The sequence below is a fragment of the Ruditapes philippinarum genome, unplaced genomic scaffold, assembly GCF_026571515.1.
Source record: "Ruditapes philippinarum isolate M1 unplaced genomic scaffold, ASM2657151v2 ctg311_1_1_1_1, whole genome shotgun sequence".
Taxonomy (NCBI): Eukaryota; Metazoa; Mollusca; class Bivalvia; order Venerida; family Veneridae; genus Ruditapes; species Ruditapes philippinarum.
In genome coordinates this window covers 174,424-200,969 of record NW_026864451.1, presented here as the reverse complement: position 1 = coordinate 200,969, position 26,546 = coordinate 174,424, and the positions used below count along the sequence as shown (strand labels likewise).

The 26,546-nt window shown below is 32.1% G+C and overlaps 2 protein-coding genes across 30 annotated transcripts in view; both read left to right on the top strand.

Annotated features, from left to right (window-relative positions):
* The window catches only part of LOC132725621 (uncharacterized), a 164,567-nt gene that overhangs the window by 103,691 nt on the left and 34,330 nt on the right, over positions 1-26,546 (top strand). For 21 of the 29 annotated variants that reach the window (XM_060710770.1, XM_060710773.1, XM_060710767.1 and 18 more), the window contains 22 exons: positions 493-636; positions 1,610-1,624; positions 5,846-5,875; positions 6,334-6,768; positions 7,348-7,482; positions 8,074-8,346; positions 8,943-9,224; positions 9,838-10,116; positions 10,547-10,828; positions 11,201-11,482; positions 12,046-12,321; positions 12,863-13,135; positions 13,594-13,875; positions 15,067-15,351; positions 18,212-18,487; positions 18,946-19,092; positions 19,873-20,050; positions 21,140-21,399; positions 22,204-22,269; positions 23,540-23,560; positions 25,651-25,840; positions 26,316-26,538. In XM_060710770.1, coding sequence (XP_060566753.1) covers positions 493-636; positions 1,610-1,624; positions 5,846-5,875; positions 6,334-6,768; positions 7,348-7,482; positions 8,074-8,346; positions 8,943-9,224; positions 9,838-10,116; positions 10,547-10,828; positions 11,201-11,482; positions 12,046-12,321; positions 12,863-13,135; positions 13,594-13,875; positions 15,067-15,351; positions 18,212-18,487; positions 18,946-19,092; positions 19,873-20,050; positions 21,140-21,399; positions 22,204-22,269; positions 23,540-23,560; positions 25,651-25,840; positions 26,316-26,538 — 4,634 coding nt within the window. The remainder of the gene's footprint in view (positions 1-492; positions 637-1,609; positions 1,625-5,845; positions 5,876-6,333; positions 6,769-7,347; positions 7,483-8,073; positions 8,347-8,942; positions 9,225-9,837; positions 10,117-10,546; positions 10,829-11,200; positions 11,483-12,045; positions 12,322-12,862; positions 13,136-13,593; positions 13,876-15,066; positions 15,352-18,211; positions 18,488-18,945; positions 19,093-19,872; positions 20,051-21,139; positions 21,400-22,203; positions 22,270-23,539; positions 23,561-25,650; positions 25,841-26,315; positions 26,539-26,546) is intronic. The other 8 variants (XM_060710775.1, XM_060710776.1, XM_060710774.1 and 5 more) reach the window with 8 other exon arrangements.
* On the top strand, positions 1,633-3,632 carry LOC132725625 (collagen alpha-1(XII) chain-like). Its single transcript, XM_060710797.1, has one exon. It carries the CDS (start codon positions 3,026-3,028, stop codon positions 3,617-3,619), a length of 594 nt encoding a protein of 197 aa, XP_060566780.1. The 5' UTR covers positions 1,633-3,025; the 3' UTR covers positions 3,620-3,632.

Sequence of the window (26,546 nt, the reverse complement as noted above, 5' to 3'; positions counted from 1 at the left end):
TCTAAAGACATTTTGTTATATAAAACTAACGTATTTCTCATCGGTATAACATATAAATTAGACTTTTTTTGAAGCATTATTATTCAGTCGTGTATATGTTGTTGGTATAATACATGTAGTTAAGTTTCTTTGAGGCTCTTATCGTTTGCGCATTTGGTTAGATAATTCCATTTAATATTTAGTTTTATTAGAAATGTTGTTACGAAGTAACGCATTCGCCATTTGTAACAATCAACTGATTCTCGCGTAATAGAAATATTGTTATTAAGTATTTGTATGCCTTTGGTAAAGTAATTCATCTAACTCGAGTTTTCTAGAAAAGGTTGTTGTTAATTGTTTTGTCAGTTTTAAAAAAAAAATGCTGGAGTAAGCAAAGACCTTTTATATTTATGTTATTTTATATTTATTTATTTGGGTCATGTGTTAGCGCTTCTTGTAAAACATTTCATTATACCGAGCTATTTTTTATTGCTTTTGTATTTTTTATTTCAGGTATCGGTTTAACAGACACACGAGAAGTTGACGCTATAGCTAACACTCCAACGGATCAGTTCAGTTTCAATGTAAAGAAATTTGAAGAGCTCGCTGGTTTGGCCGAGACAATATTCGGTGGAGAAGGAGGCGGCGCCGGATGCGGTATGAATTTTCTTTTTTTCAATATTAATGTTAGACTCTGTGTGGATATGTTTAAGATTTCTTTTTACTCTATCTTGTGTCTTTTGGGTTCCTCCAGGTTTAAAATTGATTATTGCCTAAACCGGTACAAATAGGGAGCGTAAAAATGTTTTCCATCCATTATATTTAATCCATCTTTGTCGTCAATTGTGTAACATATCTGCGGATGATTTCTCCATCACCATGTTAAAATGTTGAAATCTGCTTAAGTCGGTGCTAGGGAGCGTTAACGGTTTTGTGCCCTTTCTAGTGCCACCTATGAACATGCACAATCAAACCGAGTCTGCAAATTTTTCAGATTGTCGTTTTGTGCGTTCTTAAGAGAGTCGGTTTTACTTCTTCTCTATTAGTTTTATAGAATGTGTGCCTATTGTAATCAATATTCATAATAATTAAAACAACGTAATGTACGGTACAATTTAAAACATCAAAGTGGTTTATATGCCCTTTTCTAAAACAACCGACGTGGGCTGGAATGGGTCAGACTGAAAAACCTTAGTATGTGTGTATTATTCTGCTGTGCGGTGCCCCGCAATTGGGTGTCCTGTTGAATAAAATTGAGGGAGGGAGATGCGTAACGTGATCGTTATTCTTCCTTGTCTGTTGCTGAATCTTTGAAGAACCTTAAAAGATAATCTAATTACAGTACTACATAATTCTCATTTATCTTATTGAATGACTCTTTATCTCGTTTTCATTTGGTAAATTTAAGGTTTTGGTGCTTTAAAGGTTTCTGTTACATATTTGTTATGCTTTAAAATGAAAAACAGGCTGGGGAAGACATGTTTGGGTGTGAACTCGTAATAGGCCAACAATAAGATGGCTACTTTAGTTCATTTAAACAGCTTTGTATTGCTCATTTATGTTACATGGTTAGTTGAAAACTTCATTCTTGTTTTTAAAATATTTTACTTCATTACCGTTATTATTTCAGGTAAACCAGCGACAAGTAAGTATTTCTTATAATACAAAATTCATAATTGTATTATATAAATATATGGTTACTAGAACAAAATTTACACAACTGGTAAAAGGCATTTTCCATGCATTAATCTGATCTCAAACCGGCTCGATCGCAATTGAGAATAACTAAAAAGAATGTTTCTGGTTAATGCAAACATTTAATTATAATCATGAACGGGTCTCTTTTAAGAGACATTTTTAGCTAAATTTAATTTTTACTTCCTATTGAAATATTTCATTAAATTTGAAAAAAAAATCTATTCACTTTTTCTATGGTAATTATACTAATTTCTCTTCTACTACTTCTAATTTTATACACAATCTTTTTTGACGTACCATCTTTTGCTTTGGTACACATTATATTCAGATAATCCCACCTGAATGCTTCACCACATGCTTCTATATATCTCCGCTTTACTTACCTTTTCTTTGCTTTTGCTATTTTAATTCCCTGCAAGTTGTCTTACCTTTACTATGATTCATTCTAAGCTTGTCTGTTTCGAAGAAAAAGACGAGCTGTTACGTTCGCTGCATTACCGTTGTCTCTGTCGTCATGCAAAAGCATAAATACATTCGTAGTAGTACAAATATTTAAATAGGAAAAAGGAGTTAGCTTAGAATACATGCTAATTACGACAACATATAGTTGTTAGACAAGGGGCATTATTCTTTGAGTTATAATTTTTAATTATACTACGGTTTAGAATTAATTTTGTATTTTTAAAATATATTAAATGGTAGATATTTTCTTTATCGAGTGAGCATTAACATCGAATTTGATGCTTTTGTTATTAACAAGTGTGCAGAATCAAAACTGTGTTTGCAAAATTGTGATATTGCTTAAAGCTTATTATCATTATTTTATGATCGTATCATGCTTTATCTTTTTTGTTAAATTAAAGATATGTAAAGACAAAGTACGACTAGAAGCTAATATTATCGATTTTTATCATTTAAAGTTATGTCGAAAAAGCTGAAAGGGCATTTGAAGCAGGGGGATTTACTATTAGAATAATCAAAACCTCTATATCTCTTCTGTAATAGCCTGAATACTTATTTTTCTGTTTTAAAGAAAAGAAGTGTCTCATAAACATGTTCATGTATAAGCATAGTATTACATAATGCAATGTCCATATTTTTTTGTGGTAACATCTTGTCTATGGTGCAAATACCATATCACATTATAACATAACTCGTATTTGATATCTTCAAATACATGTGCGTGTGTTGCCTTCATATCAATGGGCAACGAATTCAGCAATAATAATATATATACACATCCAATCACTGTTTCTCAGATTTAAATTCTGCTTGTGGACTGGCAAACACTGATCTTGTCTTCATATTGGACACATCAACAAGTGTAACGGAAGAGAAATTTGTCAGGATGCTTCAGTTTTGTAAAGATATAATCAATAGAGCTGATATTGACGGCGGAAAAGTCCGTATTGGTGCCATGGTATTTAGCTCTCGCCCAGAAATTCAGTTTAATCTCAAGACTTTCTCGAGCAGGAGTAACATATTCGATGCTATAGACGAAATAAACCTTATGTCCGGGAATACAAATACTGCAGACGCTATTAGATTAGCTAGAAAACGGATGTTTACTCCAGAAAACGGAGATAGGTCAGACGCCGATAATGTTATAATGTTAATAACAGATGGGACATCAAATATTAACGCGCAAAATACCATCCCTGAAGCCAAACTTGCACATTCTCAAGGAATACATATATTTACCATTGGCGTTGGTATTGCTGACAATCGTGAGATTAAGCGCATTGCTTCGGATCCGTGGCAAGAAAATAGTTTTTCTATCAGAGATTTTGAGGAACTTACTGATTTGGCAGAAAGTTTATATTTGCCTGAATGTCCAGGTAAATCTGTCGTAACATTAACATATTTTATATATTCATATATTGGTTGGGTAACGTTTAAATGTCTTATTCAATCTATATTTTGCGTACTTACTCAAACTTAATTTTATTTTTTGATCTAATGAATTGTATGCACGATATAATTAATCTTCAAATTGTTTTTTATACATCAATCGTACGTGCTGTATAAACTTCACACGTTTTGAGCAAAATTGTAAATTTCCTATAGAGGCGAAACATGATGTTTAATCCGTCTGGTTCATTCTAGAGGTAAGAGCGTTGGACTGTTAATAGGGCGACCTTGGTTTGATTCCCGGACGGTGCAGGTCGATTTTGTTGTGATTGATTATGAAATCCCTTCTACGGTCATTCGCACTTTACCTTTGCTCTGGCATGTACAGAAATTTTCAGTTTTTTGCAAAAGTGAAGGCAACTAGTACTGGTAAAACTGTTTGACAGCTTCTCCAGGAACGGTGCGGTTGCTAAAGAATGCTCAGGCGAATCCCAAGTGGCTACTGTCGTGATCAAAAGATTAGGTACCAGCATCACAACCACAGTAACATTGTATTTGTATGAATATTTCATTTAATGAAGAAACACTCATGCAACATATTACTATTTATAACAGTTATAATAATGAATAATACATTTTAGTTTTCGAAAAAGAATTTAACTTGTTCAAATCAAGCATTAAGAAGTACGTAGAATAACACAAAGCTTATTAGCATCGCAACAAAAGAAAAAACACATTTTATGCGATGAATCATTACTGTAGGCTTGCAATCGCAAAAAAAGAATATCATTGATTTACTATTGATAACCACAAATTGTTTAAAATTACAATCAGTTTACGATTTATTTACATAGTATAATTGATAACCACATTTTGATTACAGTTTCAGTTAAAAGACAATTATTTATAATCAACTATTACAGATTTTACACAATTACAACCACCAGTATACTATTTATTTATAAATGATAACCATAGTTTGCTCACAGATTCAGTCAGAAGACAAATGATTTATAATTATCTACCACTTATTGCACACGATTACAACCAAAATACGATTTTTGTTTTATAATTGATAACCATAATTTGTGCACTATTGAGACAATTGATTTATAATTAACTACCACAAATTGCACACAATGACAAAATACGATTTATTTATAATTGATAAACACAATTTTCACACAGTCACAGATAACAATATCCTCACTATAAGTAAGCCATGAATTGACATATAATTCTGAACAAAACTTTGCTAACAGTAACGGTAAAATTGAATTGCCATTGGCAATTTTTAACCACAATCTGCTCACAACTAAGTAAGATTGCCATTGATTTATAAATGACAACCTTAATATAATAATTACAAGTGTAGCAAAGATGCAATATATTTATGATTGATAACCATTTAGAATTCGTATCATATAAATCAACTTTATGCCAATTCAATTCATAAGATAGTTTAGCTGTAGCTGTAGTTTAGCTGAATCGGAAACTGAATGATTCATTGTTTTAATAGTTATTTGTATTGTTGAATCTGTAATATAAAGCTTATTGTTGTTTGCTATTGTACCCTAACTTTTGCTCTTCTATATTGGTTTTCTGTTCAGCATGCTTTACTGCTACTATTATACAAGGAAAAGTATTGCTCAAGTTTCAGATTTTACCAATTTAATTTTCTGATCCTGTTTTGTAACACTGATATAAAAGCATGAAAATATATATATTTAAGTCCTATTAGTGGTCTGCACGTTCAGATTCAGAGTTGCATTTCCTAGAAAATCCCAAGTCTAAACTAAGACCAAAACTTAAACAATTTTGCGTTTCAAAGAAAATTTCTTATGACTCCAACGTTATGACTCCTTTTATGTCAAGCTGTGAACACACACATTAACTTTTCTCTGGCAAATTAATCTAATTAAAGTTTAAAGTATCTGGAACTAAAATTGAAATGGTCTCAAAGTAGTGTTAAAGTTGGTCTTACTTTATAGGGCTTATGATACACTTGGGACTTTCTTTAAACGCAGACCTGAATTTGAATTCTTTTGTCGATTTTATCTCCTTTTTTAAAGATATATATTTTTTTTTTAAGTCTAAAACATTTCTTTTCATTGATATGATAAAAAAATCCTTTTTCTTTAAAACAGTATGTCATCGTTTCCTCAGAAACGTTTTAAAGTGATGACCATGTCATCCCTTGAAATAGTGTATGCAGCTATGATCATGCAGCTATGAAAACAAAATAATTATCATGGTAAACGGGTAGATGGAAGACAATTTCCCTTTCTTGTACTAAAAATGTGTTAATTTATTTCAGCTACCATTGCCCCAAAACCAGATGAAAAAAGTAAGTTTGAATTGCAATTGTATGGACATATTTTTGTGGCATAAGTATGTATTTTTAAAAAGAAACTCGTGTATTTAGAGTTAGGCATTGTCAACAAATTTAATACTTGAAATGAAATCCCATTGCATTTTTAACAAGCAAACATTTACATGTAACACACCAATAAACATAACCAATATTGAACATATTTCGCAAATGATATGACAACATTTATTTACTTATTTAATTTGAAAAATTACCTAACTCATTAAACAAGAAAAAATAAAAAATATGACTATTTTCGTATGTTTTCCTTTTTTTTTAGTTCCATCACATTGTGAAAATGACTTTTTATGACAAAATGCTTGGTGAGTGCAGCAAACTTGAAATCTGAAAATGAATTAAATAAGTTTAAAGGTGTCTTCAATATGTAGCAGAACTTAATAAGCTTATATAAATATTCTTTGTTTCTATTTAAGCATGCGGGTTAACAAAAGTTGATGTAGTGATCATTCTTGATGCTTCGACAAGTGTAACACAAGCAAACTTCAACAAAATGCTACAGTTTGCAAAGGACATCGTCGATAAGGCTAATGTAGATAGTGGCAGTGTCAGAATTGGTTGTTTAATTTACAGTACCGAAGTTGAAATCCAATTTTATCTGGATGAGTATAAAACAAACGATGCTATTAAAGCAGCTATTGATAAAATTCCCTACATCTATGGTAGCACGAACTCGGCTGATGCTTTGAAAGTAATGCACGAGAAACTATTTGACCAAAGACGAGGCGATAGAAGTGATGTTGAAAATGTAGCGTTTATGATTACTGATGGTGTATCAAACATTAATAGCCGTAGAACTATTCCCGAGGCCGAAAGGGCTATTGGCAAAGGAATCACTGTTTATGCAATCGGTATGTGTAAATATTTTATTATCAATATTAAAAGAAGTGTAATAGCAGGCTACCATTTGATAACCAAAGAAATGCTTTAATCTATGTATATCAGCAATATTTTACTATACCATACAAAAAAAATTGGGGGAAAGATGCTGAAACTCAATTTTTATGAGTTTATTTCATAAAAAAATGCCCAAAATGAAGATTTATCAATATTATAAGTTCGAAAAAAGCATTTTTTGTAAAGATATTACCGAATTTACATTGCATGTTAATAAAGGGAGGTATTGAGAAATTTATTTTCTATAAAGTCTAAGTTAAATTTTTCAGTAAGAAATGAATGCATATGTTTTAATGAAAATTGATTTAAAATCATGATTAGATCCATATATAAAATTTCACTTATATAATAACTGTGGTTACTACAAAGGATCTTGAGCATATTCTTGTTTTTATTTCATAGTTTTCAAAAGTAATTTCACGAATGTAATGTAATTTTTTCTGTTTTCCTTTAGAAAGTTTGTAATTGGGTATTTGTATAGGTATAAGGCTACATCGATTTTTTATTACAGTTGTAATTGACTATTTGTACAGGTATCGGACTGACGGATACAAGGGAATTGAGAGGCATGGCTTCTGAACCTAAGGATGAGTACATGTTTAATGTTCAGAAGTTTGACGAATTGACAGATTTGGTAGAAACTATATTTGGAGGCGGTGAAGAATGTGGTATGCTTATAATAACTTAGTCTTCAATTACCATTTTTTGTTCGTTTTTTTGTGTTTTTCTTTCTGAATTTCTTTAACTGATGAAAGAAATCTTCATAAGTACTTATACATCCCGGGGTAAGCGGGCTATCGAGGGCTATTTTCCTTCATTCCGTTCGTTGTCAAATTTTGTAAAAATCATATATTAAGTTGATGAGGATCAGGTTCAAAGTATGTTCAATCATTTAAGAATCTTGCGTGCCTACTGGATAATCTGTCTGTCTTGGGGGTTTCTTTTACGTCGGTCAGTTTAGTTAGATACAATGTACTTATCTAGTTCTTTTTTCATCTAATAGTAGTTTATGAATTTATCATTTCAAGTCGAATTGAATCAACCCAAACATACAAATCCTTAATCAAAACGCTGGAATTATGCCATTTGAAACAGGTGAAGTGTAAACACAAGAAATTCCAGTCCAATATGTTTGAAAACATACAAGACACACACATGATAACAATAAAGTAACCAATTAATTTGAACACGTTTCATCAAAGGATATCTTGCTTTTCCAAAAGCAAAAAAAAATCAAATCTTTGAACATTTTCTTTCAGTAAACGAGCCACCAGTAGCTGATGCCGGAAATGACGTCAGTATTCAACTTCCGGTCGACTCTGTGATTCTTGATGGAACTAGGTCAACTGATGACGTAGAGGTCACTCAGTATCAATGGATAAAGAAGTCCGGTGGTCGTGTGACAATGTTGGGCGAGGAGAGTGCAATATTGAATCTTGCCAACCTTGAAGCTGGCGAATATGTTTTCACACTTACTGTATTTGATGTTGAAGGCCAAAGCGATGACGATGATGTTAGAGTTATTGTTGAAGGTAAACTTAGCATGTGTATGATATTTAATATTTATGCTAAAGATATTAAATCAATGTAACTCATGTAATCAGAGTTTGTTGGGTAGCTGAAGACCTGATGCATATATTGCTTTTTGGTGGTGGTAATTGTCTTGAATTTATGTACAATTTTTTAAATGTTGCTTGTATACAGAAACGTTTTCGTACACATGCTGAAGATATGCACTTTGTCCAGTCATTTTCAAAAGTGTTTTTAAAAATGTTGTACATTGTATGAAACGCATTAAGCACGCATTCTTTTCAGATTTTCAATTTTCATTAAGGTATTGGCCTTTTTATCAAACTGCTGTGGTGGTGGGCGTAATTTTATTACTTCTTTGGATATAAAAAGAAAGTCGTATCATAACAAAGGCTATGATTATGATTAAATTATTTTGATATTGCGATGAATAATTCATTATATTATTATGATACAAAATGTTTTCATAGTTTCCTTTTTGGCTATATATTCATATACGACTTCCTGTTTTATCCATCACATATCTGACATTGCACATCAAAATGTTGTTTTGTGTAACTCTGTATTTGTTTAAGTTAATAATGTACAATCCAATTAGAACAAGACTTTCCCCCTACCGCTGATGCTGGAGATGATATTGAGATTCAATTACCCGATGATACAGTCACATTAAACGGTGATGGTTCTTCCGATGACATCAGAATTGTAAGATATTCGTGGGAGTTTGCTTCCGGCGATGATAGTTCTGTTACAGCCGAGGGAATGGATAGTTCTAGCCCTACACTTTCTGGTCTTAGTGAAGGAGTGTATAACCTAAAACTAACAGTTTATGACGAACTAGGTCAAATGGACGAGGATACTGTAACCATCAATGTTAAAGGTCTTTACATATTAAAATAGTATGGCTAAATGTTGACATGTTTTCATGTGTATATCTGTTGTACTGCAATATTGTTTTGCACATATTCTGTTTGTAGGAAACAACTCACTTCATGTGCCAACATTTGTATCACAGTTGATATCAATAAAAATTATAATAATCTAAATTTCCGATTAATACTTCAATGAAATATGCTAATCTTTCATTTCTTTATCTGCATAGTTTAATATTGGTTTAGGGTTTCTATGCTTGAACCTTTAAAAATACGATGAAAAAGAAGACACAAAAATTATGCACATTTTCCTTCACTTTATTTAGGGAGTTTAATATGTATTAATAAGGTGATTGTCTAGCTATTATCAAAACTGATATTAAAGTAGACTTAAGACAACTTAATGATCTAAACATTCAATCATGACTTTCTGATATATGCGAAAATTACAATTGAGCATTAACAGTAAAAGGGATAGAGAAGTGTTTATAGTGTTTCTTTTTCTTCACTAATATATCGTTTACGTGTACTTATACCAAACTGATGATCTTTTGCACTCATAATTTGTGATATCTTTCACAAGTCTTCACTTGTATTTATGTAGCCTATGTATGCATTTAGCTCAAGATTTTCCGCCCGTTGCTGATGCTGGTGAAGATGTTCTCATCCAGTTACCAGATGATACAGTGAACCTTAATGGAGCAGGTTCTACTGATGATATTGAGGTTGTGCGTTATCAATGGGAATTTGTTGGGGATACCAGATCTGTAAACGCTAGACGAATGGATACGGCAAGGCCAACACTATCTGGTTTAATGGAAGGAGATTATACATTGAAGCTTACAGTTTATGACGGACTCGGTCAGATGGACTACGATACAGTATCAATTAATGTTAAAGGTTATTATTTACTAAATAACCACTTTGTTTGTTTATTGTAATTGTTTTGTCACAATTTTGCTTTGCACTTACATCATATGGTGATGGTTTTAAAACGTATTCACATGTTTCATACTTGTATAGTTGTCACAATTTAGCTTTGCACTTAATTCATATGGTGGTGGGTATAAAACATAGTTTTGTGTTCCTTCCTTGCACTCGATTTCTAAACTAGTTTGGGATATCGAAATGTTGTTTCTTGCATTACAATACAAATGTATATGAATTAAACCGTATTATATGCTTTAATCATTTTATAAAGTCATTGAAGTCATCAAACATAGCACTTGTAGCACATTGTAGTTTTTTTCAACACTTTCTGCTTGATTATATTGTTGCCTTGAATTTGTATGTCATCTGCTTGATATCAAAACTGTGTGTTAATATGCAGCTCAAGATTTTCCGCCCGTTGCTGATGCTGGGGAAGATGTTCTTATCCAATTACCCGATGATACAGTAAACCTTAATGGCGCTGGCTCTACTGATGATATTGAGGTTGTGAGTTATCAATGGGAATTTGTTTCTGGGGATGGCAGCTCTGTAAACGCCAGAGGAATGGATACGGCAAGGCCAACACTATCTGGTTTAAAGGAAGGAGATTATACATTGAAGCTTACAGTTTATGACGGACTCGGTCAGATGGACGACGATACAGTATCAATTAATGTTAAAGGTTATTATTAACTAAAAAACCACTATGTTTGTTTATTGCAATTGTTTTGTCACAATTTTGCTTTGCACTTACATCATATGGTGATTGTTTTAAAACGTATTCATATGTTTCTTACTTGCACAATTGTCACAATTTAGCTTTGCACTTAGTTTATCTGGTGATGGGTATTAAACATAGTTTCGTGTTCCGTGTCCCTTCAATACAAATGTATATGAATTAAACCGTATTATATGCTTTAATCTTTTAATAAGATCATCGAAGTCATAATACATAGCACTTGTAGCACATTGTAGCTTTCACAACACTTGCTTGATTGTTGCTATGAATTTGTTTGTCACCTGCTTGATATCAAAATTGTGTGTTAATGTGCAGCTCAAGATTTCCCTCCAACTGCTGATGCTGGCGATGATGTTGAGATACAGTTACCAATAAACAAGGTCACGTTAGCTGGTGATGCTTCAACCGATGACATTGGAGTAGTACGCTATCAATGGGAACTCGTCAATGGCAATGACGAGACACTTGAAATTGAGGGCGACGACACTGCCAACCCAACCGTCACCGGACTTAAGGAAGGACCATACACTTTTAAACTTACAGTGTATGATCAACCCGGACAATCTGATATTGATGAAGTAGATGTTATAGTTAAAGGTTAATTATTGAATTTTTCCATTTAGCTATAATTATTAATTAGGAGTTCTTACAGCATATAAATGTATTGTCAGTATGCACGTTCGTTTTTCCTACACTGTTTGCACTGTTTGAATGCTATGACACATTTTGGCTCGTATCAATAAATCTGCATATCCGGAAATGAAATATCAAAACATAAAATATTATATTTTGTTATATTGCTAAAAATACTTATTACAAAAGAAACTATTGATGTAATTTAGCAACAAAATGCAACTTACTGTCAAAATAGACACTGACTAGATTTATATATAAGAGGGAAAACACTAATATCCCGGAACTAAAAAATGTACTTTTATAGTCTCTGAATAACTGATGTGGGTGAATAACAGCAACATCCAAGCATCATTTATTACGACAATTATATTTGTCATGAAAGCTTTCAGTGATTTTAAAACAATTTTGAACGCAGTATTCATTGCCTATCAAAGCTTTTTTACTTGTCATGAATGAATGATATTTGCATGTTTGTCACACACAAAACCATGTGCTGTTTGTATGCAACGTGCACTTTTTCACAGCTCAAGATTTTCCACCGGTTGCAAATGCTGGTGATGACGTCGTATTGCAGCTACCAAAAGATAAGGTTACATTGAGTGGTGAAAAGTCCACAGATGATCGTAGCATCGTTGCGTATGTATGGGAAGTCGTTTCCGGCGACCCGATTCAGCTAGATGATGAGGCATCTGCCACGCCAACTGCATCGGGTCTTGATGCTGGATCATATACATTAAAACTCACTGTCTTTGATGAATTAGGTCAATTTGATGAAGATGAAGTTAATATCAACGTTAAAGGTCATTCTTTTATCTTTGCATTTCATTAAAATGAACGTTTTTCAGATACATTGCAGAAACTGTAATAAGAGCTCAAAGCCCATATCAATCACTCTAAGATAATCAAAATTGCTCTAATTATTTATATGCTTTTTTCCTAAAACATGGTGCAGGCTTTATTATATATAATCAAGCAATAATTATTTTCTGTTTAACGGAATTTATAATTACCTGAATTTTGTATTGCAATACGATATTTGGTGACTGGTACGTAAATTGCTTATGCCGAAGAAATAGCAAGTCAAAATAAGATTTGAACCACTTCTGTGTTTGCTGAAGTTCAGAAATCAATATTATTACAATATTTTGATTTTAAAGTAGAAAAATACGAGGAAACGTACATCAAAATATTAAATTGATTTATTAATATGCTTATTTTGACCTGCTTTTAATGTTTTGTCTGAAATTCTTCCTGTATGTACACACTCTGCATTTTCACTCCTTGGCACGTTTGTTTATTGCAAGTTTATATGTTTGCTTTTGGACATGTGCATTTTCACAGCCCAAGATTATCCACCGGTTGCAAATGCTGGTCCTGATATTGATATACAGTTACCCGTTGATACGGCATCCTTTAGTGGTTTCAAGTCATCAGATGATGTAGGAATTGTGCGTTATGAATGGTCTATTGATGACGACTCGGTAAAGCTAAATGATGCAGATTCTATGGAGGCATCCGTGGCAGGGTTAGAAGCGGGCCGGTACACATTAACACTGACTGTGTTTGATGAACAAGGCCAATCAGATAAAGATGATCTGGTTATTAACGTCAAAGGTCTAATACTTAATGGCCGGTTTATTTTTACTGTTTCATTTTATGCTAAAAACGTATATGTTCCATGTTTTAAACACTTTCTTAAGATCAAATTATTCTCGTATATACATGTAATATTACAATTACTCTCTTAATATCTTATGTCTCTATCATTAAAAAATAATTGTAACATAATTGTATGTCTGCAATGTATGTTTAGAACTAAAATAAACTTTATAATGAAAAAAATGTTTTGTAATTAAAACAGTCGTCGCAAATATATGTTATTAATCCACCATATATAACCTAACTTACAAAGAAATTACGGAAAACTGAAATATATAATCATTGCACATATTCGTTATGCTAATACCTTACAAATATAGTCGACATATAATTATCTTACACGCACGAATTGATCTTTGTAGTATTTGCATCATATTTAACCTTTAATATAACCAGAAAGTTATCATTTCTAGAGAGGGATTTCCCACCTGTTGCTGATGCCGGTGAAGATGCTACTATCAAACTGCCAACTAATGAAGTAAAACTAGATGGAACCGGTTCTACAGATGACGTGCGAATTGTTGATTATACTTGGAGACTTCAATCTGGGGATGGCAGATCAATCCGGTTTGATAATACTGATAATGCTGAAACAAAAGTGCGTGGACTTGATGCTGGTACCTACACATTTGAATTAACCGTCGCAGATGAGCTCGGACAAACAGATGTCGATACTGTTACGATAACAGTTACAGGTGTTTTGAAATTCTATTGTTATCATATAATAGTGTATATGTTACATATATAAAATATTTCAACTTAAGCAGATTATTAATCAAGGCTTTTATTGTTACGGTTTAAATTTAAAGATTTGAAGTTTCATAATATTTCTCTATTCAATTCCTTAGAAAAATAGAGATTTTAATTAAATAGATGATGTTAGTGATTAAATACAGGATAGTAATTTCATATGTTATATGTAAATTTGAAGTATTTTCATAATGCCTTTAATCACACAAAAAAAACACTTTATTTACATAATACTTTATTTTACACATGATTTTATTTACATTTGCCTCAATTTACATTACGCTAATACTTTTACCTATAGCTTATAGTACAGAAAAAAACTTTTATTTTATCAAGCATTTGTACCAAGTTTCTCTTAAAAATTATTTTATTGGTAATGCACGCCATAATTATACTGCTTATGCTTGATTACTGTTTTGAGACAATACTTACCATGCGTAGGGGGCTACAATGGTGTTTATCTAATCATTACAATTATTAAAATACTTCTAGTTTTCCAATTAAATCTGAGCTAAGACATATAGGCCACATTTTAAATTTTTTACTAAATTTAACAAGTAATGTTTTTATATTTAGAATTGAAATAGCATTTGTCTATATATTTTGATATTGTAACCAATCAAAAAGGAAAGAGTTTTAATAGCATTGAGATTTATTTATGTAAATACTACAGGCATAGTCCTTTGCCTTTTACTTGATGCAGCTTACTTTAATTAATTTAATTGATTTCCACGTGGTGACATTTCTTTCAGCTTCTTCACCAACCGATAAACGCTAACTGATTTAGCTTTCAGTGGGCTTTATGTTTATTTTACATAGTAATTTTAATTTCATGCTTTTTAAAAGTGTATTATTGCTTTGATTTACCTTTTTGTTTTATTTTGCATATTTTCAAACTGAGAATTGTTTTGCCATATAACAAAATCTTGTTCACTTAGTTTCACTTTCATTAATGTTTCATGCCTTGTGCATTGTCAATATTTATACAAATGAAAAAAAGGTAATGGCCTTTTTTATGATTCTTGGTGTTTATTTGTTAATCTTTCTTATTGTTTAGAGAGAAAAACAACCAAAGTTTTGTTCATGGCAAAATATGAAAACGCCTTTCTTACAAAAATGCTTATGTTAACCTACAGCTGCCGATATTCCACCTGTCGCACGTGCTGGTGACGACGTCACAATTAAACTACCCGTAAATTACGTCACACTAGACGGAAGCAGGAGCTCTGATGATCTTGGCATTGTACGGTATAGATGGCGAATGCGATCGGGAGATAAGTCTGCCCTCAAAATGAAGGGTGACAGGTCTCCCGTTCTGCGATTAACTGATATGAAGCCTGGCAATTATCGGTTCAGTCTTACCGTAACCGATGCCAAGCGGTTAAAGGATACCGATTATGTTGAAGTTACCGTTTTGCCAGGTAGATTTAAAGCGAGAAAAGATTGCTTAGAAGATATGTTTTTCTTTATATATTTTTTGTTTGTCTCTATTCAAGCCTTTAAATTTGTAAAGTGGACGCTTCCTTGTTTCAGTGTCGAGCTACACATCTTTTTTTTTTAATATTCTGAATGTCATGACTTAAATTAAGCAGTGCGGTGCCATTGTCAGGCATGATGATGCATTGGCTTGTAACGGATTAAACGAAGATAAGTTACTCTGGATTGACATAACAGTTAAACCCTGAAATTTATACATCTTATAGTTTATTTTGTGAATATGTTTGAAGAATGATAAAAATAAACTTGGCAACCACCAGTTTGGACTGAATAATATCCATGTTTTTCATTTTATGTAAACTGCAAGAAAAACAAATCTTCTAAGCTCCATGTTATTTATAGACATACTTTATAAGCTATAAAGAATTTTACAGGCTATATGACCCAGTTTAAATGGACTTAATGTTATATTACCCGAACGGCAATATAACCTGTTAAAAGTCTTTATGTAACAAATTTATAATACTGCACAATGTCGATAAATTGTTATTTCATAAGTTTGCAGCAGCCATTTATACAAATATAATTAATGCCACGGTTATCCAATAAAACTCGACGTTACAAACATGCAGTATTATAATTGACATGACATATACGCAATCATATATATGTATATTGGCACTAAAATTAGATAACCTGGCTGTTAAAGACTATATTTTGAATAGGCCACTTTTCTAAGATTTAAACGAGAATTAGAGCGCGATATACATGAATGGTTAAATTTATCTGTTGAGATTTTTTCGCAAGTGGATACAATAACCCCTTAGAAATTTAGTGTCCGTGTGGCAATAGACCTATTTATAACGTAATTTAACTCTAGCCTTCGTTTCTTTCATTTAATTTCCTCTCTTCATCTTTTCTAAGTAAATACTTTCTGAGTTTTCTTTGGGTTTCATATTTATATTGGTAAACGTTTACTTTTTCTCCATAAAGCAGAGTTTTCGATTTGTAAAAGCTTTCTACTTCTTCATAAAGTTTTACTGGTGATAGGTTAACGTTTTGTAATTATTCACAAGGTTTCACTTTTCAATTATCAAAACGTTTTCTAATTCTTCATAAGGTTTTACTTATCGGTTAGTAAACGTTTTTAATTCTTCCCAAGGTTTCACGTATCGGTAAGAAAACCGTTTTCGAATTCTTCCCAAGAGTCCACTTATCGATTTGTAAACGTTTATGAATTATTCACAAGGTTTCACTTTTCGATTAGTAAACGTTTTCTGCTTCACTTTCCGATTAATAATCGTTTTGGAATTCTTCACAAGGTTTCGCTTATCGGGTAGTGAACGTTTTTGAATTCTTCACAATGTTTCACTTATCGATAGGTTTCGTTTAAGTAAACGTTTTTGTTTTCGAATTTTTCAAAGTTTCACTTCTCGAGTTGGTAATTTTTAAGGCATTTAGGGCCCTGTCGAGAGTTCTTTGGTCTCATGAACATTTATTTATTTATTTAACATGCTACACATATACATTTTATGTAGATTCCTAGCAACTGCCGACATATTATAGAATTCGCAGGAACATTTAAATATTCTATCAAGCTTATAGTTTACTATTTCAGCAAAGCTAAACAACGCTTTAATGCTAGCAAATATATATATGTCTATTATCATGTAAAGCTAGTTTTTCGCAGATTTCAAGTGACATAACTTTGTTTTTCAAGTGACATAACTTTGCTTTGAACAACCATTTGAAGTAGGTTGTGATTCCGATATTTTAAAGTGATCCAAAATCAAATGAACGATATTCAATGTAATTGGCAAGTTGTTTTAAGATATTGTTATAAATCTTTATCCTCATCCTCAATTAAAAAGACTTCTACAATGTCAAGTAATAAAAATGGGCAATTCAGGCAACGACGTTATTGCACAATTGTTTAAAATATTGCGTTGGAATCTTAATCACCATGTGCGATTTTACAAATATGCACGAGGCCTACCCATTTCCAGTTATGTCTTCATTTCCGACTCCGACACTTTTCAACCTTCCTGGTTGAAGACAACTCCCTTGCGTTTATATCAAAAAGGCTTTTCAAATGCACTATGCAAATATGTTGTATACCTTTAAAAACCTATATGTACAAAAACTAATTTGCTCGCTCGTTATCTGTAGCTCACTCAAATGTATCGTACTTTTTTGTCTACATAACAAAATAATTGATGTTGTCATATGTTTTAAACATCCTTAGATGTTAATGACTATGTGTCTCTTAATAAAATATGTTTGATGTCACTTACAAATTGTTTGTGTACTTAATTTATTGTATCAATAACTACCTGTGTCACATATTTTAAATGCATAGTCGTCATTTTTGTTTCTTTTTCTTAAAATCATTTATTTTCGGTAGACTTAAAATCTTTTGTTTATAAGGTATCGAAATTATTAGGAAGGTGCATGCCTCTTAATGAATCTTAGAATTGTAAAAAATAAACAATTATAGTAAAAAGAGAAAATGTAAACAAAAAGTCGAAATTAGGATTTTACAAGTAGTGCAGTTTTCATGTAATCTGCATTTGCTGATATTTTACATTCATATGATTTTGATTTTTTTAATGAATTTATGTTCCTGTAAATAATTGTACAACAGTACATTATTATAGAATCGCTATTGGTTTTGTTTACATTAAACTTTGAAAAGTATTTTCTGTTAAAGGTATTCCGATCATTACAAAAAAACACCTCTTTCTTTGAGAGGCTTGCAACTTCATATATACCTTTACTTAAATGAAATATGGTAAAAAAAGCTATGTCAGATCATATCTGAATTGTAATGATATAAAATTGCAGACGATCCTCCGATTGCTAATGCTGGTGAAGATATGACAGTACAATATCCAACCGGTACTGTGTCTATATATGGAGATCAGAGTTCTGATGACGTAGGTATTGTCACTTATGACTGGAAACTGTTGTCTGGTGATGGTTCCATAAATACCTTTGACACTGACCGAGCCAATATGGGAATACGCAATGCTATGCCCGGAGATTACGTATTTGAATTGACGGTTACAGACGAATCTGGAAATCAAGATACAGATCAAATGAGACTTACAGTATTACCAGGTTAGGATTTGATTTTAAACAAGACTTTTAAAGCATACGAGGGTTATTCGATATATAAAGTGTAGTGTACGATTTCTCAAAAGCACTCGACTCAAAGAGCCATATGAAAATAGCAACCCTTCAAAAGATTCCCTCAATCCACTTACGAAATGGGTGCCGGTACGCAGATTTAGGTAGACCTTTGAGGCACTGACTGTTGGCTGAGCCAAATTGTCTGTTGGGACTTGTCTAGACGACCTAATAGGAACTTTTTAAGAGAAAAGAAAAAAGTCGCATATGCAAAGAGTATGGTGGCAAGACGGTTATTCGAAATTGTTTGTGTTTTGAATGTTGAGATCCCTGAAAGTTTTAATTGAATGTTCCAAAGGCAAAGCTCGAATAATCTTTCATATGAACTCAGCAAATTAAGTTAACAATAGGAAAAGGTTAATTGTATTATTTTTTTAATCTTTTCATAGAACCTACCACAACTGAAGAACCATGTGGCCTCGACAAAACCGATGTTATCTTTGTCGTTGATGCTTCAACTAGTGTGACAGAGGCTAACTTTAAGAAGCAGCTTGAATTCATGAAGTCGATTGTAGAATTTGCTGATGTAGACACAGGTATGATTAACGTATTATTTCAACAAAGATATGTGTTGTCCGCCTGGTTAGCTCAATAGGGAGAGCTCCGGATTAGAAATCCAGGTGTTATTGGTCTGATCATCGGTCGATATATGGCCAATAAAATCAGCGTAAATATAAATAAATAAAGAAACAAACGAACAATATGTAAAATAATGCTGGATGATACGAATCAATACAGAAAAGGTTATTCACATCTTGATTTAAGTGGATTATAAAATTGTATGACATATTGCACAGATACCGAAAACTAGATTTCAAAAAAGTCAATCTAAAGTTTGTATGCGATACGATTTTGTTTTTTTGTTTTGTTTTGGGTTTTCTTTAAGTAGATGATATAAGACGTTTGAGCCAGGAGTAGTTTCTATTGATCAAATAACCATAGAAATGTCTCTATAGCACAAGAATGTCACACTATAATACATCCAATTTGATTTCTTTTAAAATGCATACCTTATTCAAACAAGACAAGAATTACATTGATTTCTTTCTGAATTTAGCACAAAAAATGTGTTAATATGCTTTGAGCCTTTAGTTTTAGGATACCAAATTCGCTTGTTTCAGCTTCCAGATTGTTTATATTTTAGAAAATACCATCTCACTATATTCTGCACAAAAAATATGACAAGAGCAATATAAAAAAAATTATTGTTAACAGTCATCTTATCCACGTTAAATTATTTTTATCCATTATTTTAAACCTAATTATTTCGTTTACATATTGATTGATTTAATCATATACAAGGTGTGCATTTTCAGGCAGCGTACGATTTGGTGCTTTGATCTACAGTACTGAAGTGGAAATACAATTTCATTTGGATAGTTACAGAACAAAAGCCGAAGTTCTAGACGCTGTTGACAAGATACCTTATATCTACGGCAGTACAAACACTGCTGATGGACTAAAGACCATGAGAGACACTATGTTCAGTTTCAGGTAAGTCGTCTGCATAATCAATTACAGTGTTTGTAAATATGTTGCTGAATAGCTTGTTTACTTATGAGTTGGTGGGAGGTTTATGCTGTTATGTAATTAGTTATAAGGATTTTTGACCGGTTTTATGGTCCTATATAGACGGTTGCTTGTATAAATATATATAGCTGGTGTCATTTCATGAGGGTTTTATTGCAAACAACCGATTCTATATGGTCTTATGATACTGCACGTTTGTAACGTTGCTTTTCATTGGATAATTGTGGCGTTTATATAGTTTTAGATACATGGCTACTGTCGATTCATGAAGAAATCTTCTCTAGCGGCTCGGGTTATATTTACAAACAACCGTTTATATAGGGCCATAAAATATGCCAACAATCTTTATAACTAATATTATACTCTGGCAGGAATTTTTAAAACGAATTGTAATACAACAAACGTCCCTTTTTAAAGGAAAAAAACAACGTTTCATGTCAAATATCAGGTTTAATATACAAAGTCTCTGACAGAGTATGCGCTATTACTTTATTACAGATATTTTTGCCAGGAATAAAATATCGCTTATTATGAGAATCGAATATTTTCGTGAAAGTTAGTGTTTGCTATGTATATTTAATATAAATTGAAAAGAACTAAAAGTTAAACTAACTGAATATTTAAATTTGCTTATAAGTCGGCAATGTTGATTGTGCGAATGTTGTCATTTCAAAATTAGCTGTTTTTTTTACAATAGTTAACCAAATCGTGTGGGCATAGTTTCTCTATTATTTCTTTATCAAATATATATAATTATAAAGCAGAGTAGCAAATACTACATTTATGCTTTCATCGCGAAAAAATGCGTTACCGTCACGGTAACGGTAACGGCGGCGTCGCTTGAAAGTAGCTTTCCATAGCTACCTGGTTGATCCTGTCAGTAGTCATATTTTTGTCTTAAAGATTCGCCTACTTTTACTATCCAATGTATCCAAATTTTTCGCTTAGTTTTACTAAGAGAGCAATAGCAGTAGAGCAATAGAGCATTATGCTATTGATTACAAATCTCAACGTTATGTACAAAAAACTTTAAAACAATCTATAATTTTGTAGGAGAGGTGACCGAAGTGATGCGCCAAATGTTGCTATAGTTATCACAGACGGTGTCTCAAACATCAATAGCAGACGAACAATACCGGAAGCGGAACAAACGCGGGATGACGGAATACATATTTATGCTGTAGGAATTGGTTTGACAGACACGCGGGAATTGAATGGCATAGCTTCGGTACCAGCAAGCGAGAATGCTTTTGCTGTCAGCACATTCGACGAACTGTCAGGATTGGGAAACAAGATCTTCACTGCATCTTGCGGTAAAACTAGTATTTAATACTTAGAGAAACTTGATCTACTAAAAAGCTATTTATGATCTTACATCCTTCAAACATTTGTTTTTTTTTTTTTTTTTTTTTTTTTTTTCACTTTGAAAATGGTTTAAGAAACTTTTACATGCTTTAATAAAAAAGAACGTAGTGATAAATGTGATATTATCTGTTATGAAGGTACTAAAATGTAAACAAAATAGTATTTTGACTTTCATACAAAATAGTAAGCTATAACGGTACTAATTGCCAAAAAGCAACATAGGCAAAATGTGGTTCAGTTAATTGGCCAATGAGAGTTAATTTTGAAGCTATAATAGGACAGCAAAAATAAAAAGGTTTGAAAATTAAAATTAAAGCTTTTCTGAGGCATGATGAGCATTTAAAGAAAAATTGGCAACAATTTATTTGTTTAATAGTATTTCAATTGGAAATAAAATATATCTGGATTCAATGATTGAAATCAATCAATATTGCTTTTAATGCATCATGTCTTTGCTTCTAAAAAATGTGAACTTTATATGCATCAAGGGAAATTTTATTTAATTTACATAAAAGAATTAGGTTTTAGGATTTGATTGTATATATATCAGTAAGCAGCCGTGTTTTAGTTAAACAGTTTTCAATTTTACAGTTATTTCAAGATGATTATACATTTCTTCAGGTTTTTGAATTTGCCCTTTTTGAAAACAATCATTACATTGCATTTACAGTAATTCATGAAACATGCATGTAATGTGTAAAAAATATGAAAAAAATAAAGAAAAAAATATGCACGTTGTTATATTATTTCAGCTGTTGTAACTACCACTACCACAACACCCGCGCCCACAACAACAACTGTTATCACCACAACTCAACGTAAGTTCTTTGTACCGAATATAGATATTGTCCATGTAACGCATCTAGTAGATTTTTTTGTTTTCTCTCGTTCCATATGTGTGTCTTTCTGCCTATAAATAGTTTCGGATTATATCTTTTTTAGAAATTAAAAAAATACAATATATTAACAATTTTACATGTATTTGTCATGTTGTGTTATCAGATTATTTTAGATTTACAGACACAGGTAGGTTTAATTATTCTACCTTTTATTACAAGGATACTGTAAATAGGGAAATTTTCGCATTATTTAAATTTCGCGAAACAACGTTCGTACACGATATTTTTGCAAGTTTTTAAATTTGTAATTGTTGTGTTTCCATAAAAAATCTGTAAAAAGATCTCCATAATTTTATATTATTTTTGAACCTAGTGAAATGTTCGATTACCGATCACGACTCTTTTGTTTGATTTGTTATTAAATTTCATGTAGCATATAACTAATGATACATATTATATAGACCTTTACACTTTAAGCTTTTCATAGTGTGTTCCTGTATTTGATAAAATGTTACAAATTTCTTATTCTAATCAAGTGTCTTTTTTGTCGGATTTACTTAGGCAAATGCCTTTAATAGTCATATGTTAATTTATATTTTGTAATACTTTTGTCATTTTCATTCAGTGTATATAAATGAGACTGTTATATGATGTTGTCATTATTGTCGAATAAGGCGTACATATAACTGGCAACTCCTCGACTTCAGTAATCTTCAAGAATTTCCGTGACAGAATGAACAAAAATTAGCAAATTTCTTAAATTCGCTGATATATTAAATTTGCGAAAATTAGCGAAAAACAATATCGCCAGTATTTCCTAATCTACAATATTTCTTGTAGCACCCTAACCCTACGAACTTTGCTGAGTTTGTTTCTATTTTTAATTGTCCAAGACATCCTACAATTTTAGGGGAATCAAAATAAAGATTAAAATCAGTCAGCCAACAGTATAGAACCTGGTCAAGCTGCACAAATGTTCAAGCTATCCAGGCTCAATACTACTGGCAAAGGCTTATTTCTTTCGGTCATGGCAGTTAAAGAGTTAAATATGTGTAGTATAAACATAACATTTTAAATCAGTTTAATAGTTAAATTGTTAATTAATATGTGACCCATGTTTTAACAAATATAAAATATGATTGAAAATAAAAGCTTATCTTTATTTGTGATATAGAGGAACCACATTCATATATTGAGGTCTTGTAATTTCAGCTGAATTCATCTTGTTGTGTTTGTTTCTCTTTTCTAGCTCCAATGCCTACAACCACGAGTGAGTATGGTGTCAGACTTAATGCACCACATGACTTCAGACATGCATCTGTGTACATTTTTTACAACTAACACAATGTATCGCGTAAGACTACAACTAACATTTTCAAATGCGCTTTTATATGTCGTGTGCTACAAATCGTCCATTCGTTGGAGTCTTCTTTTTAACCGTTTTTCTCGACCGTTTTTAACCGCTTTTCATGTTGTAACTATTTTAAAACAAGCCTCCAATTCTCCTTTCGGAAGAACATTTGATACGTTCATTTTCATCCTATGTCTTTCATGTAAATATGTCCTAACGAATGCTTTTCATGTTGTATGTATTAAACCATAAACAAGTTAATCTTTCCTAAAACCTATGATCTCAAAATTAATGATTTAATACAATATTGTGTTATATAAATATAAATACTAAATAATGTGTAAACACGAATGCCCTTTTCGTATTGTTTAACAAAACTGTCCTCTCTTTTATATCCGTCTGTCCTTGTATGTATTAACAATCATTTCTATGTACTTTTTTCTATTTTTATTTTTTGTGGAAATGGTGCTTAAACGCGTAGGCATATGCATACATGGTGGTGGGTACATAGTTTTACAAGCTTGAGGGCGGGGTGCTAGTTAGAATAGTTAGTTATACACTTTTACTCGTCAATGCAAAGCTCGGCTTTGCTTGTCAAAAGTTCAGCTAACTGTCGAACAAAATGGAATAATTCTGTCCCAAGTTGTATGGAGTTTTTAGAATTATTCTAACATTAAATGACAGAGCCTTAGAAAGTATAGTTTTAAATAGATAAGTCTAAAATAAAATGTTGATATGATCTTTTTCTTATAGGTAGATCAAATTATAAGTACATAGACACAAGATTGGGTCATTGTTTATCACTGTATGGAATTGCTTTCCCTCCCTTCTTTTTAACGGTTTTAATGATTTATAACATTTATAACGGTGCATTACCTACTTATGAACTTTGTGATGCCTTTTATGATCTTGACGTTGTGAAAGTTTTGTGAAATGCTCCACTTTGTTGTGGAATCTTTGAACGCCGGCCTTGTTGATTTTGTTTATCATATTTGGTACTTGTCCAAATGTCCCACTCAACTTGAATGCTTGTGAAATGTGTTTGTGTTATCCAATTGTTGCACATGTTTTTGAAAATTAAATGAATTTATGATTGCACAGAAATGAAAATGTGATCATAGAATGGGATGTTGGTGTAAAAATGCTAAGTGTTTGCTTTCACGAGTGAACAAATTGAGCCAAGAATAATATGTCAAATACTATATCTCTATATTTCAACCATTTGAGACAACTAAGTTAGTTTTCCGAAGTTCGAAGTGTTGTAAATGATTTTGTAGTGTGATTTGCGGAAGTGCGAAGTATTGTAAATGATTTTTGTATTGGGAATAGCTTAAGTGCGATGCATTTATTGTATATGATGTGTGTAGTGTGGTTTAGTGAAGTGATAAGTATTGTGGGGGATGTGATTTGCTGAGAAAAATGCAAGCAAGCGAATTTATTTACTGGCCCATTTATTCAATTATATTCTCAGTTAGTTTTACTATTCTGTGTGCGAAAGCTTGATTATTATTATCATTATTTTATTATTATTATTATTTTACTATAATTCTTGTTTTATTATACATCGTATAATATTTTAACACGAAACTAATTTTGTATAATATTACTCCTCTCTTCTTTAATATTTAGTTATACTTACAATAGTTATTTATATACATGTAACATATATTATTGGTGAAGGGACAATGTACCCGTAAGTATAGAATTTGTGCTTAAATTTCATTTTATATGAAATAAAATAATCCATTTCATTATATTTGAAAAGTCATATCGAATGGTTCTATTAATAGTACTTAGTAATATTTCAAATCAGCTTTCATGCGAATTTGAATTTCCTTGAACCAGTTCATTCAATTAAAATGTTATAAATTAAAAATTAATTCTTTGGGCGTATATTTTTGTTTTGTAAAAAAAAGAATTTTCAAAAGGTTTACATCTTCAGTTATAAATTGGTATCTGCCACTCAAAGTTATAAGTAATTAAGTTTTTTACAAACTGTTTTAAACCAGGCTGCGGCTTATCCAAGACGGATTTAGTCTTTATATTGGACGCCAGTACAAGCGTAACGGAGGCGAATTTCCAGAAAATGAGGGACTTCTTAAAAGATTTCTTGACCAATGCTGACATTAACTCTGGGTCTGTAAGAGTCGGTATCAACATTTACAGCACTGATGTCCAAATCATGTTCCATCTGAATGAGTAAGTAATATATAGAGAGATAAATCTTTAAGGTAACTTGATCTGTGGCTATTGTTGGGAAAAAACTCTGCTAGACTAAGATCTGCCTAGATGCGGACGTAACGTGTGCAATCCATCATAACTGTCCTGTAGGGACTGAGATCGAGCTATTATGAGAATAGAGCCTTTTTTTCATCCCCTGTACGGAACTGTAGAGTGTTGATATACATGTAATGCGAGTCGATTTTTCTGTCCTGTCGGGTAAGGGGCGTTCGTGGCCTAGTTGTTTAGGTTGTTAACTTCGAGTCACTAGCATCTAACCGCTGCCCTCTACTTTACGGTTTTGCTATTAATAGGCAGATTTCTGTCCATTTTATCATTGATATTTCCATGCTTGAAGCAAAATAAAAGTGTTAACGTCTGGTGACCTTTTAAAGTCAAGCTTTATATCTTGAAGTTCAGGAAATATATGATGTAAATTATTTGAATATTTTAGGTACCAAAAAGAGGCTGATGTCATGGCCGCCATTGACAGAATACCGTATATCTACGGCTCTACCAACACTGCGGATGCCCTCAAGGTTATGAGGAATGAAATGTTTGTAGCATCTAGAGGTGATCGCCCTGACGCTCCTAATGTATGTGTTCTCTTGACCGATGGTATTTCTAATATCAACTCTAGAAGGACCTTACCAGAAGCAGCAACTACTAGAGACGACGTGAGTCT

Excerpts from the sequence above, each read along its gene's own strand:
- LOC132725625 (XM_060710797.1), top strand. The coding sequence starts at position 3,026 with ATGCTTCAGTTTTGTAAAGATATAATCAATAGAGCTGATATTGACGGC.